This window comes from Pelobates fuscus, chromosome 5 (assembly GCF_036172605.1).
Source record: "Pelobates fuscus isolate aPelFus1 chromosome 5, aPelFus1.pri, whole genome shotgun sequence".
NCBI classification, from domain to species: Eukaryota; Metazoa; Chordata; class Amphibia; order Anura; family Pelobatidae; genus Pelobates; species Pelobates fuscus.
The window spans coordinates 175,048,469-175,066,868 of NC_086321.1; the positions used below are offsets into that span (position 1 = coordinate 175,048,469).

At 42.0% G+C, this 18,400-nt stretch overlaps 1 protein-coding gene across 5 annotated transcripts in view; it reads left to right on the forward strand.

Annotated features, from left to right (window-relative positions):
- The window catches only part of EMID1 (EMI domain containing 1), a 55,598-nt gene that overhangs the window by 21,661 nt on the left and 15,537 nt on the right, over positions 1 to 18,400 (forward strand). For all 5 annotated transcript variants that reach the window (XM_063454725.1, XM_063454727.1, XM_063454726.1 and 2 more), the window contains exons 5-9: positions 337 to 398; positions 493 to 613; positions 1,140 to 1,184; positions 1,672 to 1,761; positions 13,341 to 13,460. In XM_063454725.1, the coding sequence (XP_063310795.1) occupies positions 337 to 398; positions 493 to 613; positions 1,140 to 1,184; positions 1,672 to 1,761; positions 13,341 to 13,460 (438 nt within the window). The remainder of the gene's footprint in view (positions 1 to 336; positions 399 to 492; positions 614 to 1,139; positions 1,185 to 1,671; positions 1,762 to 13,340; positions 13,461 to 18,400) is intronic.

Consider the following 18,400-nt stretch of genomic DNA (forward strand, 5'->3'; position numbering starts at 1 on the left):
TGACTATAGTGTCCCTTTAAATTTGAAATTCACTTTGAATTCTCAGTTTAGTGAATAACCCTGTGTCAATGCCTACAGTGTCCCTTTAAGAACAGTGTGTTAAACTTACCGACTGGGATTATATGTCATGCCTTAACGTGAATAGCTGCATGTGAGTAAGTCACCTTTAACCCACAGCCAGCCTGTGCTTGGAAACTGAACATTTTCACTTGAGTTGATTTAAAGTTATAGAGATGATTTCATTTCTGCTACATATAACTCCAATAACTAATGGAAAGATGCATGACACTACATTCTAGATCACCTTTTTAACCATGATTATCCATGTTGATGTAGGATGCTTGAACTGTAGCCGCATTCCCGAAATGACTGAGCGGCTGAACTCATTGGAGGCTAAGGTATTGTGCTACACAGACTATCAGAATGGGTGATTTATAGTGGTACCTACATTCAACTGTCTACACAATTCACTCTGATTCTTTTTACCAATAGGTGGCAAGGATCATACAGCTTGACTCATCATTGAGTGAAGATTTTGGTTCTCATCTCCCCCCCTCCCCGCTATGGGGAAGCCCACAAGCACGAGGTAGCCCTGGAGAGATTGGCATAAAGGGTGAGAAATATGCAATTTGTACAGTTGCGCTTTTTTTGCTAATAGTGTCTCATTTGGTTTAATTTGATACTGTTGGCATCAGTCACTTATTTATTGTGACACTCGTTCTTTTTCATTTATTTGTTTCTATGTCCATCTCGTTTTCATTTCCATTGTGCCCTATATGCCATGCCAATCTCGTGTGCTTTCGTTTGTTTTCTACGTGATTCGGATCTATTCTGTCTATTCCATTTTGGAATCTTAACCTGTATTGTATGACTTCGATTTATTAGGCATATGTGTCACAGGACACAGCATGTGTGATAGGGGAAGGAAGTGGGGACAGGAGAGGTCCTTGTCCATCCTGTGACGCCACTCAGAAGTTATAGGACCTCACCCTTGTCTCTTAACTGTTTCACTGGCAGAGTAGCCTGCATGTGTCATTTCTGGTTATTCAATGATTCCACAGGCTGCTTGCTTTCAAATCAGTGCTCAGTATCCTGTTACTATCATATTATCAACATTGATCGTTCTGCTCATTTTGCAGGTTCAGCTACACAGCTTGCAAAAGGTTCCTACCTAAATCAAGATGGTAGGTGATATTGGTTTCTCTTAGCTTTGTGGTTCATGTTTAAAGGTGAACTGTGACTTCTCTGGAGCTTATATAATTGAATAAGATATTGCAATGCATGAAAGATTTAGCAATTGACATCACAATGCAGTTCAGCCAGGTACAGTCAAAGTACACATTGCATTGGAAGACAATAAACCAAAACATTGTTTCTGTGTCTCTTTTTCTCTGTATGTTCTCCATGCTGATTGACAAGTGCGAAAGTGCGAATTCCAAAGGCATTCAAAGTGAATTTCAAATGTAAGGCCAAAGCAGCCTGTACCTGGATGCATATCTGAAATTGATCATTTTCCAGTTCAGCTATTTTGCCCTTAAATTTGGAATTTACTTTGGAAATCACACTTTAGTAAATAACTCTGATAGATTAAAAATTTTAAAAATTGACAGTTCTACTTTAAGGTCTGGGCACTACCATGTTTCCATATTTAAGCTCTGACATTTGTTTCAGGTATTCCTCCAAGAAATGTCCCTCAAGGTCCAGTTGGGGGACCTGGAAGGCAAGGGTCACCAGGAGTAAAAGGTCCAGCTGGACCTCCAGGTGGGATAAAGTTTCATAAAATATTTTAGAGTTTGTTACTTTACTATTTTCTCTTTTTAATTAATCCCTTTTTTTGTGTCAATCTTTCTATTATTGAGACAAATGAATTGGGATACAAAAATAAAAGGGAGGGAAATGTGCAATATTAAGTACACGTTAGTCATATCACAACTGCAAATAACATTTCCTAGATAAGTGTCTCATTTTTAAGGGTGAGTGTAACATGAACATGCTGAACTATTACGCTTAGCGCTTATGGTGTAGTTAACTATACAGGCTTATCATGATGGAAGGTATACGGTATGTAATCTTTGTTCGTGTTCACCGGATGTACGGCATGTGTCCATGTCTAGCTGGGCAGAGAGCCTTTCTAAATTGGCATTTCGCGCTGAATGACTGCTCTATCGCCAGGTATGGTGTTAAGGACTCTCTCATAACATTTATTGTGGTTCTACCTAATCTGGTCAGCTCGCTTGGACATATGAATATAACCCTGTAGACATTCTATTCACAGGCTGAGATATAGGCTTATCTGGTCAGACGTTTTAGGCTGAGCTGAGGCTAGTTACTACTGCACATGTAATAGATTGGTCATAGTGAACAGGTAAGCTTCCTATTTTCATGCTAAAGAAAGTTAAGCTTATTATACACTACAAGAGTTCTACATAGCAGTAGGCTGTAACGGGCTATTAAGTAAGGTATGGAGAACCCTAGTCCAACAGGGTGCAGCCAATATAGGCCAATATAGGCTGGGTTTGTGATCGGCAGGGTGGACAGGGTGGGATTTCCGCTGAGCAGTGAAGTCCATGGCTGGAAGCGGCTGTATGTAGGTCCCCCCGACCTTTGTGTCCTTAATCAGCCAATGCCCAGGTGAGATGTGGGGGTACCATGCGTTTGGCGTGACCTCTGGGGCATTGTGGGATGCGGATGTTTGGGGGCCGCCTTCTCGCCCCAGGCCGTGAAAAGGGTCGGCGCCTGCAGCCCACAGACTCGGGTTCCTTTTGAGGCCGAGTCTTCCCTTTTTTGGGTGCCCAGGAGTGCCTGGTTGTTCTGCCGCCGCCAGCGGCGGTCGGGCCTCGGGCAGTGTGGACGGCGCCTTGGAGATGTTCTCCGGTTGGCCCTCGGCCAAGGATGGCCTGTAGAGTGTGGGGTAGTTGCGGTTCCATGTGTTGTGCCTGAATGCTTCCCCTTCCGATTCCGCCTCTCTTTCACCTCAGCATAGGCGTGGGGCCTAGACTTCTTGTCTCTCCAGAGTTCCCTTCGGATGGAAGTTTTGACTATCAGGTGTCTCTCAGTGTGGGTCCTCTGTTTGGAACGTAAGCAGATTTCCATGGCTGCTCTCTGGTTGATTCGGTGCCAGAATTTGCGGCAGACGGCCTCAAACCTGGCTTCAAATAGGGCCCTCCATTGAGTGTGTGGGCTATCATGCCTGGCTTCCCGCGTGGCGGCCATCTTGGGCTCGCCGCGAGGTTCATGCTGCAAGACACATCTGCCTTCCGGTTCAGCGTGTTCGTATCCCCTTCCGTGGGTAGTTGGTGGACCGAGATAACCCCCATCGGTCCAGGGGGGGGGAATCGGAGTGAAGTCGGTCCGCTTGCAGGGTCTGAGCTCCGGGAGCCTCTCCCTCGACCAGGCCCCAACAGGTTGCCTTCAGGCTCTCGGGCTGTCATCAACATTGGTTTCATGGTAAGTGTGATATTGTGTGCCCGGAGTCTCCTGAGTATAGTTTCTGCCAAACTTTTTGTGTATGAGCCCAGTATTTAAGCTCAATATTACAGTTTTCCTCTTTTTCATGCAGGAGCTCAAGCTGTGCATGTCTGCTTGCCTTGGCAGTCAGGCTCCGCCCCTAATTAATCTCTTTATGTAACTTTTTTTATGCGTTATTTTTTCCATTTCTATTAATTATTATTTTTGTATTAGTATAATAAACAATAATAATATCGCACATACTATTTTTTCCACTTTACTTCCAGTTTACATATCCTCTTTTATGCTTTTATTTAACACTTTGTGCCAAAAATTGCATGCTTTTTTCCTCTCACTCCACTTCATTTTATGTTAATGACACAACACCCTATTTATAAAGCTCTACTAACATGCTAATTCAGCAGCATGCACATTTTTTTATTTGATATATTTTATTTTCAATATAAAAGGAAGGTTGTAAAACAAAAAAAGAATGGAACAATTGGGGCTACAAGACAAAGCAATAGGTCCAGTGGTTTGGATGGCAGATTACATGCTGAGATTAAACATATGTGGTCCAGTATCATGCTATCTTGCCTCTACGTTGATATTCCACATGTGATTTCAATCAGTTAAATATATATGTATGATTATAAACACATGTGAACTACCAGTCATTTATTAGGGTGAATTGCAATCTCTCGTGCATTTTTCCCATGATTCACAATAGAAAACAGAGGAGCTTGACCATCTAATTACATGTTGTGTTGTGTGTGGTGTGTTCTGGCTGTATGTTATATTTGTGTGGTGTGTGCCTACTGTATGTGATGTGTAGAGATTGGGTGCAATACTGTTATACAAATGTCATATGTAGTATTCTTGGAATTTAATGCCATACTCTAAGTAAACTTAAGCATAGGCATGTGCTTGGGTTTATGTGGCATAGTAAATCTAAATATTTTAGTGATTAGCAAATTCACATCACACCTAAAGTATCCTTATTTAGGAGGGTAGTCACTATTTTGGATCCAAATCCCTCCGTCCCTCTTTTCTATCCTAGCATCCCTATTTTATAGGAGTTCCATATGGTTGGTGTGTCTAGTGTATAAAAGAGCTCCACACTCCCCACACCCATCACCCTTATACCTCCTATAATACAAGCCCTTATTCCCTCTGGGGCTACACAATGACTCCTTCTGCTCTTTCCATTCCATCAAAGACACAAGATACTTCAAGCTTGGCTCGGTCGTAGACACTAATGCCCTGGTCCCACTTGCCAAGCTAACACAAGCAGAATGACCCACTGCCCTACAGCACTTCAGATACGCTCAGTTATTGCACTTTCTGAATGCCGAACCGCACCTATTACAAGGACCTTGCCCACTCACAATATTTGAAACACACTGTGACACACACAAACTCTTGACCAAACACCTATTTACCTTTTAAAGACTACTACAACTCGACCCCAAAGATAACGTACCTACCTTTACATCCTCTTGGGCTCAAGAGCTACACATTACACTTACATCTAGAGACTGGCAGAGGATCTTCGCATACACATAAAATTCGTCTATCAGCAACAACATACAAGAAAGTAACTATAAGATAATTTCTAGGTGGCAGTATTCCCCGGCCAAACTTTAAAACCTATTCCCTTCCTCTTCCGACAAATGCTGGAGATGCACTGAGACGGGAGGCACCTCAGACCAATGTGGTGGACCTACCCGACCATCCAAAAGAATTGGAAAGAAAAAAGTAACACTTCTCACTGCAATTATGGGCCTCCACATATCCCATATTCCAGAGACGTTGTTATTCCTACTACATCCTCATCCACTCACCAAACCCCAAAAGCACCCTCTATCTGGGAATGGATAACAACGGTAAACTCGATCAGAACGATGGAAGAAATACGAGCATCACTATCTAACAAATACCCCCTCTATAGGGCAATTTAGGAACCCTGGCTACACTTTCTTGACAGACAACAGGACGCACACTGACAATTTACAATTACTACATCAACACACATTATGATGATTCTCCCCTCCTGTGAGCCCCAGAGCGAAAGCAGCAACCGACCCCTCTTGCACTCTCCTGGACCCGTTTTGTCCAACATATATGATTTGTTCATAACCACCGATCACTCGCTTCTATGATGGATGCAACCACGTTCAGTCCTTCACAATCGGGACACTATTATTGCACCCAAATGTCACAGATTTGTTATTTACAATAAAAAACAAAATCAAAAAAGTGTTCAACTTTATATACTAGCCAGTACCGGCAACTGTTACTCCTATATATTAGACAAGTAGATATCGTCAAAACACCTGAGAACTAAGGTACTGACGCATCCATGGTCCTACTCTGCAATGTACTGGGAATTTCTGTAACCACGCCTGAGAATCCTATTACTGTAATCTGTGTTACTGTACCAACTTACTGAACACTTCTTGTCATAGTTATGCATGTTATTGTACCAACTTACTGAAAACAATTAAAAAAAGAGCTCTACAGCAATAATACTAACAGTTATATGTCCTTAAATTACAATAAATCTGTGTAATTTAGATAATTGTTCTTGCACCATTTTAAATTTTAGCTACTTAAATGGTTATTACTAAGTCACCTAAAATTTGTCAGAACAGTCACACCGCTGGCCACATCCCCCCCACCCCCAAGATCCCTAAAATTAAAGTGCCCCTATTTGCTCATATGAAATGATGGTAGGTATGCCAAAAGCTACGTAGTAGATGTCCACATCGAACATGCAATATATGGTTTTCGCAGATCGAGACTTCTGGAGTTGCATGTTGTGCCTTCAGAGATCTCTGCAACCTCCATTACTATGAGCTGCACAGCATGACAGAGCATTCAAAATCTGTGCATGTCCAGATACAAACTGTTTTTCATGACTGACTGGCACCAACCGGTGTGCTGTAATGTGGTGTGCCCTGAATTATCACAGTGGGCCAAGAAAACATTGAGACTGAGGGCCACCAGCCCATGCACAAACTCATACAGTTCTTGCCACTGTCAACAGACATCCCAAAACATTTCCTACTATTTTAATACATATAAGTATGGGGTGAAACTGTAGCCCAAAAGCACTGTATACAAGTAGCATGGAGGGTAATTGCCCCCTTTGTCAGTTCTCCCCTGCCACCACGTACAGAGCATTGTTCCAGGTTGGTGGGAGCATCACCAATAATTTGAAGAAGCCATTCATCTCATTGCGGCTTGTTTGACAGGGACCATATGCTATCACAAGCTTTATATGGCAAACGCATGCCTCTTATTTATTGAAATTGTGTATTTTCCCTGTGCTGTATGACTTTCTGTTTTAATTTGTAAAAACTGACTCCTTCCCTACATTTTTAATATCTAGAGGCTTTTAGTATGTAGAGGCTTTGTGTAAAAACAGCTGTCAGGCTTCAATATCAGGAGTGATTTTTTCATGACAATCTAATTGTCTTGACACAAAATAATTTCAGTTACAAAGATTTAAATGCCAAGAGTCCTGGACAATGACAGAGCTATTTGCTAAACTAGTAATTTTATAAATTAAACCTGAATGGCAAAATGGAGGCAAAAATAGCTGATCTGTAAAAATTACCTAACTCTGCTATAATCACAACATGTCAATGTCGGCCTTAGTTTTGCCATTTGGATTCATTTTGCAAAATTAGTTTTATGAATTAGCCTCTGCCCTCCCATAGTTTCTCCCTTTGTCCTAGTGTGTGTTTGGTGTGTGCAACCTGTGTGCAGTTTGTGCTGGCTGTGTATCATGTGTGTGTTCGGTGTGTCCTGGCTGTGTGTAATGTGTGCGGTGTGTGCTCACTCTTTGTGTAGTGCATGCTGGCTGTGCTTGGTGTGTGGGGGCTGTGGATAAAGTGCAGGAGGTGTGTGCTCGCTGTGTAAAGTGAATGTGCTTGTGTCGTGAATGCTGGCTGTATGAATGTATGTGTGTGGTGTGTGCTAATTATATGTAATGTGTGTGTGCTGTCTGTATGTCATCTGTCCTGGCTGTATGTCATATGTGTGTGGTGTGTGTTGGCTGTATGTGATTGTGATTAGGTTATGATAGAATTTATGATACAAACACACATACACCGACCTATACACAGACATACTGCACGCTAACACACACTCATTCACTGATCTATACACACAAAAAGCACACATTCTCTGACACTCACAAACAGCACAGTCCCATTAAGTATCAGCAGCTGCTTTGGTGTCTTTTTATTGTTCAGCAGTGGGTGTGCAGCCTGTTCCATGCCCTTTTTTTCTGTCCTTTTTAAAGGAACACTCCAGTCACCATAACAACTGCAGATAAATTATGTTGTTATCGTGCCAGGAGACACTTTCTTACCTGAAGGGGTTAATCCGTTTCCCAAAGTTGCCTTGAGAGACAGATCTTCAGTTTCCCCAGTGGCATCCAGCTTCTAAAACTGAGTATCAGTAAGTGTGCAGTGCTGCCAAGCAGGGGTGCCACTTATTGACTAGAGCAGTCAGCTTATGCTTTAAGCCAATCAGAAGCTCCCCATTCATAAGAAAGGGTATGCTAGAGGCAACCTTTGTGGTTAATCCGTCCTTGAATGGTTTATCCCCTTCAGGTAAAACAAAACACATGAAGTCTCCTGGCACCATAACAATTTCATTTCAATTAAATTCTTATGCTGACCGGAGTGTTCCTTTAAGCTTCTGAATGGTATGCTTTCCATACTTCCACAGACATATGATGCAGCAAGGATAGCACTTACTGGCTTAAAGGTTTATATACTACGCTCAACTCCCCCAGAGAGCCAATCTGGCCCTACACCTACTGGAGGTACACACCTTATGCTACCTCCCATGCACTGATACCCCAATATCATGGCTAAATAATAACTAAAAAACTTCTTGCCAAGTGCCCGGAACTGCATGTACTGGGCATCAGCAGTGGTGTATCCTGGTTTTGTGCTGCCTAGGCAGGACAAAACTCAGGCGCCCCCTCCCCCCACCCAACCCTTCCCCCCGCCCCGCCTTCTAAATACACACACATTCACTGACAGATACGCATACACTAGCTAACAGAAACACACACTCACTAACAGGCATCACACTCACAGACACACACACAGTCAGACACACACACACACTAACAGACACACATTAACAGACACATACAGTCACACACACACACAGTCAGACACACACACACACACACACACACACTAACATTAACATATATATATTTTTTTATTTAACCTACCCCCCAGCCTCCTTACCTTTGGGAATGCTGGGGGGGGGGGGGGGTCTCTTTCTCCCTGGTGGTCCAGTGGCTGCCTGGTGGTCCAGTGGTCTTGTTGCAGGGCGGGCTGCTGGGCTGGCGGGCGGCGCTGGCAAAGGGAGCTCTTCCTCTGAGCACTCTGCTCAGCTCCCTTGCGCGCCGCCCGCAGAGTGAGGCTGGGAGCCGGAATATGACGTCATATTCCGGCTCCCAGCCTCACTCTGCGGGCGGCGCGCGAGGGAGCTGAGCAGAGAGCTCAGAGGAAGAGCTCCCTCGCCAGTGCCGCCCGCCAGCCCAGCAGCCCGCCCTGCAACCAGCCCGCCCAGCATGTCTGTTAGCCGCAAGGCTAACAAGACATTTGCCCTGGGCATTTGGGGGCGGCGGTTTTTGCCGCCCCCTGGAAAATGCCGCTCAAGGCAAATACCTTGTTTGCCTCACGGCTAAAACGTCCCTGGGCATCAGGTGATATTAATTCCACACACCAGGCTGTAAAAAAGGCTAATGTAGTCATTTGTGAGAACAGTTTAGTTTTCCAGTAGTGGTCAATCAGATACAGGAGTATCAGATCTCTCTTTGATCTGTTTATTTAGATGTACTATGGATACGATTTCTTCTAAGTGCTTGTCTTTTTTCCTATAAATCTTGTTCCTAGTCTCAAACAGTATGTCTTTTATCGCCTCTCTTGCCATCTCAAGTTTCCAGGTTACCAGGCTTTCTCTTGTGTAAAGTAACATCAATTGCCTTTCCCACTGCATGGCTAATGGCAGGCATAATTGCCTTTCCCACTGCATGGCTAATGGCAGGCATAATTGCCTTTCCCACTGCATGGCTAATGGCAGACAGAGTTGCCTTTCCCACTGCATGGCTAATGGCAGACAGAATTGCCTTTCCCACTGCATGGCTAATGGCAGACAGAATTGCCTTTCCCACTGCATGGCTAATGGCAGACAGAGTTGCCTTTCCCACTGCATGGCTAATGGCAGGCATAATTGCCTTTCCCACTGCATGGCTAATGGCAGACAGAGTTGCCTTTCCCACTGCATGGCTAATGGCAGACAGAATTGCCTTTCCCACTGCATGGCTAATGGCAGACAGAATTGCCTTTCCCACTGCATGGCTAATGGCAGACAGAATTGCCTTTCCCACTGCATGGCTAATGGCAGACAGAGTTGCCTTTCCCACTGCATGGCTAATGGCAGGCATAATTGCCTTTCCCACTGCATGGCTAATGGCAGACAGAATTGCCTTTCCCACTGCATGGCTAATGGCAGACAGAGTTGCCTTTCCCACTGCATGGCTAATGGCAGACAGAATTGCCTTTCCCACTGCATGGCTAATGGCAGACAGAATTGCCTTTCCCACTGCATGGCTAATGGCAGACAGAGTTGCCTTTCCCACTGCATGGCTAATGGCAGACAGAATTGCCTTTCCCACTGCATGGCTAATGGCAGACAGAATTGCCTTTCCCACTGCATGGCTAATGGCAGACAGAGTTGCCTTTCCCACTGCATGGCTAATGGCAGACAGAATTGCCTTTCCCACTGCATGGCTAATGGCAGACAGAATTGCCTTTCCCACTGCATGGCTAATGGCAGACAGAATTGCCTTTCCCACTGCATGGCTAATGGCAGACAGAATTGCCTTTCCCACTGCATGGCTAATGGCAGACAGAATTGCCTTTCCCACTGCATGGCTAATGGCAGACAGAATTGCCTTTCCCACTGCATGGCTAATGGCAGACAGAATTGCCTTTCCCACTGCATGGCTAATGGCAGACAGAGTTGCCTTTCCCACTGCATGGCTAATGGCAGGCATAATTGCCTTTCCCACTGCATGGCTAATGGCAGACAGAATTGCCTTTCCCACTGCATGGCTAATGGCAGACAGAATTGCCTTTCCCACTGCATGGCTAATGGCAGACAGAATTGCCTTTCCCACTGCATGGCTAATGGCAGGCATAATTGCCTTTCCCACTGCATGGCTAATGGCAGACAGAATTGCCTTTCCCACTGCATGGCTAATGGCAGGCATAATTGCCTTTCCCACTGCATGGCTAATGGCAGACAGAGTTGCCTTTCCCACTGCATGGCTAATGGCAGACAGAATTGCCTTTCCCACTGCATGGCTAATGGCAGACAGAATTGCCTTTCCCACTGCATGGCTAATGGCAGGCATAATTGCCTTTCCCACTGCATGGCTAATGGCAGACAGAATTGCCTTTCCCACTGCATGGCTAATGGCAGACAGAATTGCCTTTCCCACTGCATGGCTAATGGCAGGCATAATTGCCTTTCCCACTGCATGGCTAATGGCAGACAGAATTGCCTTTCCCACTGCATGGCTAATGGCAGGCATAATTGCCTTTCCCACTGCATGGCTAATGGCAGACAGAATTGCCTTTCCCACTGCATGGCTAATGGCAGACAGAATTGCCTTTCCCACTGCATGGCTAATGGCAGACAGAATTGCCTTTCCCACTGCATGGCTAATGGCAGACAGAATTGCCTTTCCCACTGCATGGCTAATGGCAGACAGAGTTGCCTTTCCCACTGCATGGCTAATGGCAGACAGAATTGCCTTTCCCACTGCATGGCTAATGGCAGACAGAATTGCCTTTCCCACTGCATGGCTAATGGCAGGCATAATTGCCTTTCCCACTGCATGGCTAATGGCAGACAGAATTGCCTTTCCCACTGCATGGCTAATGGCAGACAGAATTGCCTTTCCCACTGCATGGCTAATGGCAGACAGAATTGCCTTTCCCACTGCATGGCTAATGGCAGACAGAATTGCCTTTCCCACTGCATGGCTAATGGCAGACAGAATTGCCTTTCCCACTGCATGGCTAATGGCAGACAGAATTGCCTTTCCCACTGCATGGCTAATGGCAGGCATAATTGCCTTTCCCACTGCATGGCTAATGGCAGACAGAGTTGCCTTTCCCACTGCATGGCTAATGGCAGACAGATTGGGGAATTAATTGTAGATAATTTACAAGTAGGGCTGCAAATTTTAGTCTAAAATAGCCTAATAGTAAAATATATCCAACTCAGCTCTTTTCTGGTTTGGTTATTTTGGCCTAAAATATGTAATTTCCTTGTCAATTATCTGCTATTCCCAGCGTTTCTTTAAACTTGCCATGGGAAGATTTCTGTCTTCTTGCTAATGGGAAGTCATTGTTCTGATTTTTTATTTTCTTTTATAAAATCCAATTGTTTAATAGGGCACCATTATAGATATACTGTTTAAACAGCGTTTGTTTTTTTGTCTTTGTTTTCTATTTTCTATATTAGCTACACCTAGGGGCTGTTTCTTTAAATGTGTCATGTTATATGTAGATGTTTCAGTAGGGAGTTGTTGTCACCTTTTGATCTACCAAGAAGACCATTAACACTTAGCTTGATGCTTTCAGACAGAATTCCAACACTGAGCCTAGGCCAGTACAATGAAAAAGAGTCCAAAAGAGTGGAACAGCTGTCCACAGCTGGCATTGCTTCCATGAAATCCTAAACTATGCCCTGCAATAATCAGATGTGTGTTATAAAGCAGCTCACTGTAAATGGAAGTCTGGCAACGCGGTCTTTCAGAGCTACTTCACACTTTTTTCAAATTGTCTTTTATGTAGATGTTACAACACAATCTATCTGTCCACCCAGGATAGGCTGCTGTACCATAGAGTGTAAATCTCAGGTGTTGCTGTATGCGTCACTGCAATAAAATGTTTCTTCCAACAAGTATCTGATTTTAGGATGTGGAGCGGTTCTCTAGATACGTATATCAGCTGGGGAATTTAATGCCTTCTTCTGGTGACAAAATCCTATTTAATGCCATGAATTGATGTTCAGTATCCGCATAGAGTAAAGTGATTCTAAATAAGTATATTCTTTTTATTAAACAGAGTTTGTGTAAACATCCTAATAAGAAAAATACCTCATTAACTTTTCTTTAAAAGAGCACTGGGGCCTTTATTCCCCTGAATAAACCACTGGTTGGCCCATTCTTTTATTTTAGGTTTCACAGTGATCAATAAGAGTTACTCGTCTTAATCATTGCATTAATGATATTTCCAATACATTACGATATATGGCAATCTGACATACCATTCCACATATCATTTGTCACCGTTACAATAGACTTCATATGTATTTTCAACACCATGCCATATAGTACGTCTCCTCTTCTCCTCCAAATTTGTCATAGTAAGCTACAGGATGGCTCATGCGTGTATTCTTTAACAAAGAAAAGTGCACAATTACTAGCGCTATACTGTGCCTTGCTATTTAAACTTGATTATGTTTGTTGATCATGTCAGATTTTTATTTATTTTTTGTTTGGCTTATTCTATTAAAATGAACCAATTTACAGAGTATAAGAAATGTGGGTGTGGCTTTTCCTTTCTACTATGAGTTGATACAAGCATTGCAGGTTTCTGAAAAAGTGTTGTTTTTTTAACACCATTTATTTTGTTTCCTTCACCAGTATCTCTCTCACATTCCTTATTGCCATTTTCCTCCATGGGTATCTGGATTATCTTAAGTTTCCTATTTTACGTCAGGTATGTTCCCTTTCATTCTTTGTGATGCCTTCTCACTGTTTTTGCCTCTTCCTATAGGTCCTCCTGGGTCTCCAGGCCCCCCTGGCAAAGATGGAACTGTGGGACCACCTGGTGAAAGAGGTCCTCCTGGTCCCTCAAGTCTGCCCGCACCCGTGATGCAAAGACTGTTAGATCAAGGTGAGCGCAGCTGATGCACGAAGTAATTACAGATATCATTATTAGTATTGCTTATGTAAATGTCAAAGCTGAGTTCAGTAACTGGTTACCCTTTGCCAAAGCAGTTAAAATCATTACAGTCTGCTTATTTCAATTTTTAACATTAGACTTGTTTACATGACATGATCATTTCCACAGTGGCAGATGTAGAATCGCAGTGTGAGCTTGTAGTATTATAATTATCAATTACTGCTGTATTATGATTATTTGTATATGATGAAAAATAATATTTTGCGTTTACTTAAAGGAACACTATAGCATTAGGAGCTCAAATGTACATTCCTAATGCTAGAGTGCCATGTTAGCAGTATAGGTGCCTGGTCCCTTCCTCTGTCTGAAGGAAATTAAGGACTTTGACTGACCTTTTCTCCCTCGCAGCACAGGTCTCTGTGCTGCCGTCCCGCCTCCAATAGGAAAGAGACCATCTGATAGAAATAATCGAGTTTTACTTTTTCAGATGAAGCTAGAGGCATTTAAACATTGGTGTTCCTGCAGAATGGCAGTGTTTTACATTGCAGGGTTAAACAGACAGGGACACTGCACACAGACCACATTATTGAGATAATGTGGTCTGAGTGCCTATAGTGTCCCTTTAAAGTGGCATGGTAGCCAATTTTTAACTCAAGGATAGGTGAAGCAAACTATGATTTTGATCCCCAAAGATCTTATGTTTTTAGCTCCTTAAGTTCTATGTATTATTCACATGCTGTGATTTTTTTTTTTTAGTTCCTTTTATCTAGTGGCAGCACTGGCGCATACATGCCTGCAAGTATTAAAATGTTGGTAGTTACACTCTTGGTCAGCAGCTGCAATTTGCCGGAAAAAAATCCATCTTGGTTCAAAGTGTTTTGGTATGATAACATTACGTTGTACCTTCTCATTTTGAAACTCAGTCTATGCATAACAATCATAGCTGAAGAATTTCAAGATTATATATACGTATGTATTTTTTGCACATTTAACCACATAAAGGGTTTACCAAGTATGTACGGCTTACCTATATGTTTTTTTCCCCCATAACTCTTACATGTGTCTGACAAAACAATTTAAAGGAACACTGTAGTGTTAGGAATACAAAGCTGTATACACTGTAGTGTCCCTCTTCTCTCCCTCCCTCGCACTCTCCTACCCCCGTTGGAAGATAAAGAGTTAATAACCCTTTAAACACTAATAAACCAAAGTCGCTTTATGCTGAGTTAGGCTCCTCCTCCTTTGGCATCAGCCAATGGGGGAGACTAATGCACATGCAGCAAGTGTCGCACACGCATTAGGCCTTGCCTATAGCAAAGCATTGACTTGTTGCTTTCCACTGGGGTTACACACTGGACATCTTCATGCAAAGCTTGAGGATGTACAGAGTCAAACTGTAGACTGTAAGCTCGTTTTGGCAGGGTCCTCATCTACCTATTGTTTCTGTATCATTTCGTGAACGTCTCATTTATTATTAATATAGCGCTGCAGAATAATTTGGCGCTATATAAATACCAATAATAAGAAGAAGACGACTGCAGGAAGCACCTCTAGTGGCTGTCAGGAGACATTGCATTTTCTGTAAAACTACAACAGGGCTAAAGGGACAGGTCATGTTTATGAGACATACAGTTGCAAGAAAAAATATGTGAACCCTTTGCAATGATATGGATTTCTGCACAAATTGGTCATAAAATGTGATCTGATCAACATCTAAGTCACAACAATAGACAATCACAGTCTGCTTAAACTAATAACACACAAAGAATTAAATGTTCCCATGTTTTTATTGAACACACCATGTAAACATTCACAGTGCTGGTGGAAAAAGTATGTGAATCCCTAGACTAATGACATCTCCAAGAGCTAATTGGAGTGAGAGCCAACTGGAGTCCAATTAATGAGATGAGATTGGAGGTGTTGTTTACAGCTGCCCTGCTTTTCACAAGAAGCATTGCCTGATGTGAATGATGCCGCGCACAAACGAGACCTACGATTAAGAATTGTTTACTTGCATAAAGCTGGAAAGGGTTATAAAAGTATCTCCAAAAGCCTTGCATTTCATCAGTCCACGGTAAGACAAATTGTCTATAAATGGAGAAAGTTCAGCACTGCTGCTACTCTCCCTAGGAGTGGCCATCATGTAAAGATGACTGCAAGAGCACAGCGCAGACTGCTCAATGAGGTGAAGAAGAATCCTAGAGTGTCAGCTAAAGACTTACAAAAGTCACTGGCAAATGCTAACATCCCTGTTAGCGAATCTACAATACGTAAAACACTAAACAAGAATGGATTTCATGGGAGGATACCACAGAGGAAACGACTGCTGTCCAAACAAAACATTGCTGCACGTTTACAGTTTGCACAAGAGCACCTGGATGTTCCACATCAGTACTGGCAAAATATTCTGTGGACAGATGAAACCAAAGTTGAGTTGTTTGGAAGAAACACACAACACTATGTGTGGCGAAAAAGAGGCACAGCACACCAACATCAAAACCTCATCCCAACTGTGAAGTATGGTGGTGGGGGCATCATGGTTTGGGGCTGCTTTGCTGCGTCAGGGCCTGGATGGATTGCTATCATCGAAGGAAAAATGAATTCCCAAGTTTAGCAAGACATTTTGCAGGATAACTTAAGGCCCTCTGTCTACCAGCTGAAGCTCAACAGAAGATGGGTGTTGCAACAGGACAATGACCCAAAGCATAGAAGTAAATCAACAACAGAATGGCTTAAACAGAAGAAAATACGCCTTCTGAAGTGGCCCAGTCAGAGTCCTGACCTCAACCCGATTGAGATGCTGTGGCATGACCTCAAGAAAGCGATTCACACCAGACATCCCAAGAATATTGCTGAACTGAAACAGTTCTGTAAAGAGGAATGGTCAAGAATTACTCCTGACCATTGTGCACGTCTGATCTGCAACTACAGGAAACGTTTGGTTGAAGTTATTGCTGCCAAAGGAGGTTCAACCAGTTATTAAATCCAAGGGTTCACATACTTTTTCCACCTGCACTGTGAATGTTGACATGGTGTGTTCAATAAAAACATGGCAACATTTCATTCCTTGTGTGTTATTAGTTTAAGCAGACTGTGATTGTCTATTGTTGTGACTTAGATGATGATCAGATCACATTTTATGACCAATTTGTGCAGAAATCCATATCATTCCAAAGGGTTCACATACTTTTTCTTGCAACTGTATATTAAACCAGAATAGAATTAGACAAATAGATCAATAGACAGACAGATAAATATTATAATGTAAAAGCAATTGTTCTGGCAGATTCCACAATACCCTATATAAAGGATTGTATATGTTTATAGAAAAGGGTATATACAGTAAAATAATGATCAAATACAGTTGTTGCAAAGAAAACAAAAATCTTTGCTTCTGGATATAATATTGTATATATGCATATGAAAATGAATATATAGAGAATATATATTTATTCCTTTTTATAGTTCAAGAATAAAGACACTTGTGTAAATGGTGAACATGGTGTACGTTTGTGGTTTAACTGTGTAATTATGTGTAAACCTATCTCAGGTAATAAATGCAGCCCTTTTTTTTAATTTGGCCATTTCAAGCTGGACTCGATTACTTGGGATAAATGGTACCACTGTTTGTTTTCTATGTATTCTGCAAAGGCTGTAAATCATTGTGGTAATATACAGAGAATATTCCCGTAGGCAATGTAATCCAGTTCTTTCTGCTTCCTTTATGCCATTTCCTACTTTTGTTATAAATGAGGATGGGAAATTGTACGTCTTCTAAGGAAACTATAGTGACACAGTTTGCTCTTATAATTTAAACCAGTTTGGTTATTTATTTATTTTTACATGGAAACTCCAATACTGGCACATATTTCAAATTGCATGTGATTCATTTTTTTTTGTAGGGCCAGGGAAAGCAATTTCCTCTGCACACTTCATTTCCTGTCATGTCACAGCATCCTCCGGCTTGTAAATGCAGAGGAAGAACATAAAATAGAAGTGTAATGTAGGAATGCTTCAACCAAGTTTACCGAAAAACATACAATTTTTGTTATCTTGTATTGTGCCAAGGTCTGAAATTGTATTTTGCAATTCTTAAAATGTATCAAACGCAGCTGTAAGAACAGAAAGCACAGACAGGTACACGGGAGCTCCTTGTACCATAACCACAGTAAGGGACGTAAGTTCTTCATGGTGCTTGGAGTGTCCTTTTGATAACCTTTTCATTTTCGGTCACGACATTATTGTCAAAGTGTTTGCATTAAGACAGTTTTGTAAAGCTATGCAATTGTTTCATTTCAAAACAATTATTAACTGGAAGCCAATGATTAAAAGAACTATTAGGTCAAACAATTGAAATGAATAGGAAGTAAAATCACTTGAGTCTTGACCATGAATAGTTTTTTCTTTTTTCTTTCATTGGGTTGATTTAAAGGGGAAGTGTCACTAGTTATAAAAACAAGCTAAATGATGTGTCATTTGTGGAGCTTTTCCTGTTGGATGAAGTAAGGACTTCTTGTGGGTTTCTTTTACTATACTTTGGGTTTCTTGTACTTTTTATTTTTTTTACAATACAGGGTAAAGACATAAATAGACCAATAAATACAAAATACAATTAGAGAAGGTTCAATAAAATCAAGGCGTACATAAAATGTATATTTCATATGGTAGCTTACACACATTTGGGGGAAAAAAGAACATTAATAGGTTTATTTACTAAAGTGAAAATTCAAAGGGAATTTCAAATTTAAGGTCAAAGTAGCAAATAGAAAAATTCTCTAAGTCAACTATGCTTCCAGTTTTTCTACTTTGGACCTAAATTTGCTATTCATTTTGAATTCACTTTAAAATCCCACTTCTTACAACAATAAGACAGTATGGTATTGTACATTATATATCAGTCTACCAGAAAAGAATAATGCAATTATGGAAGG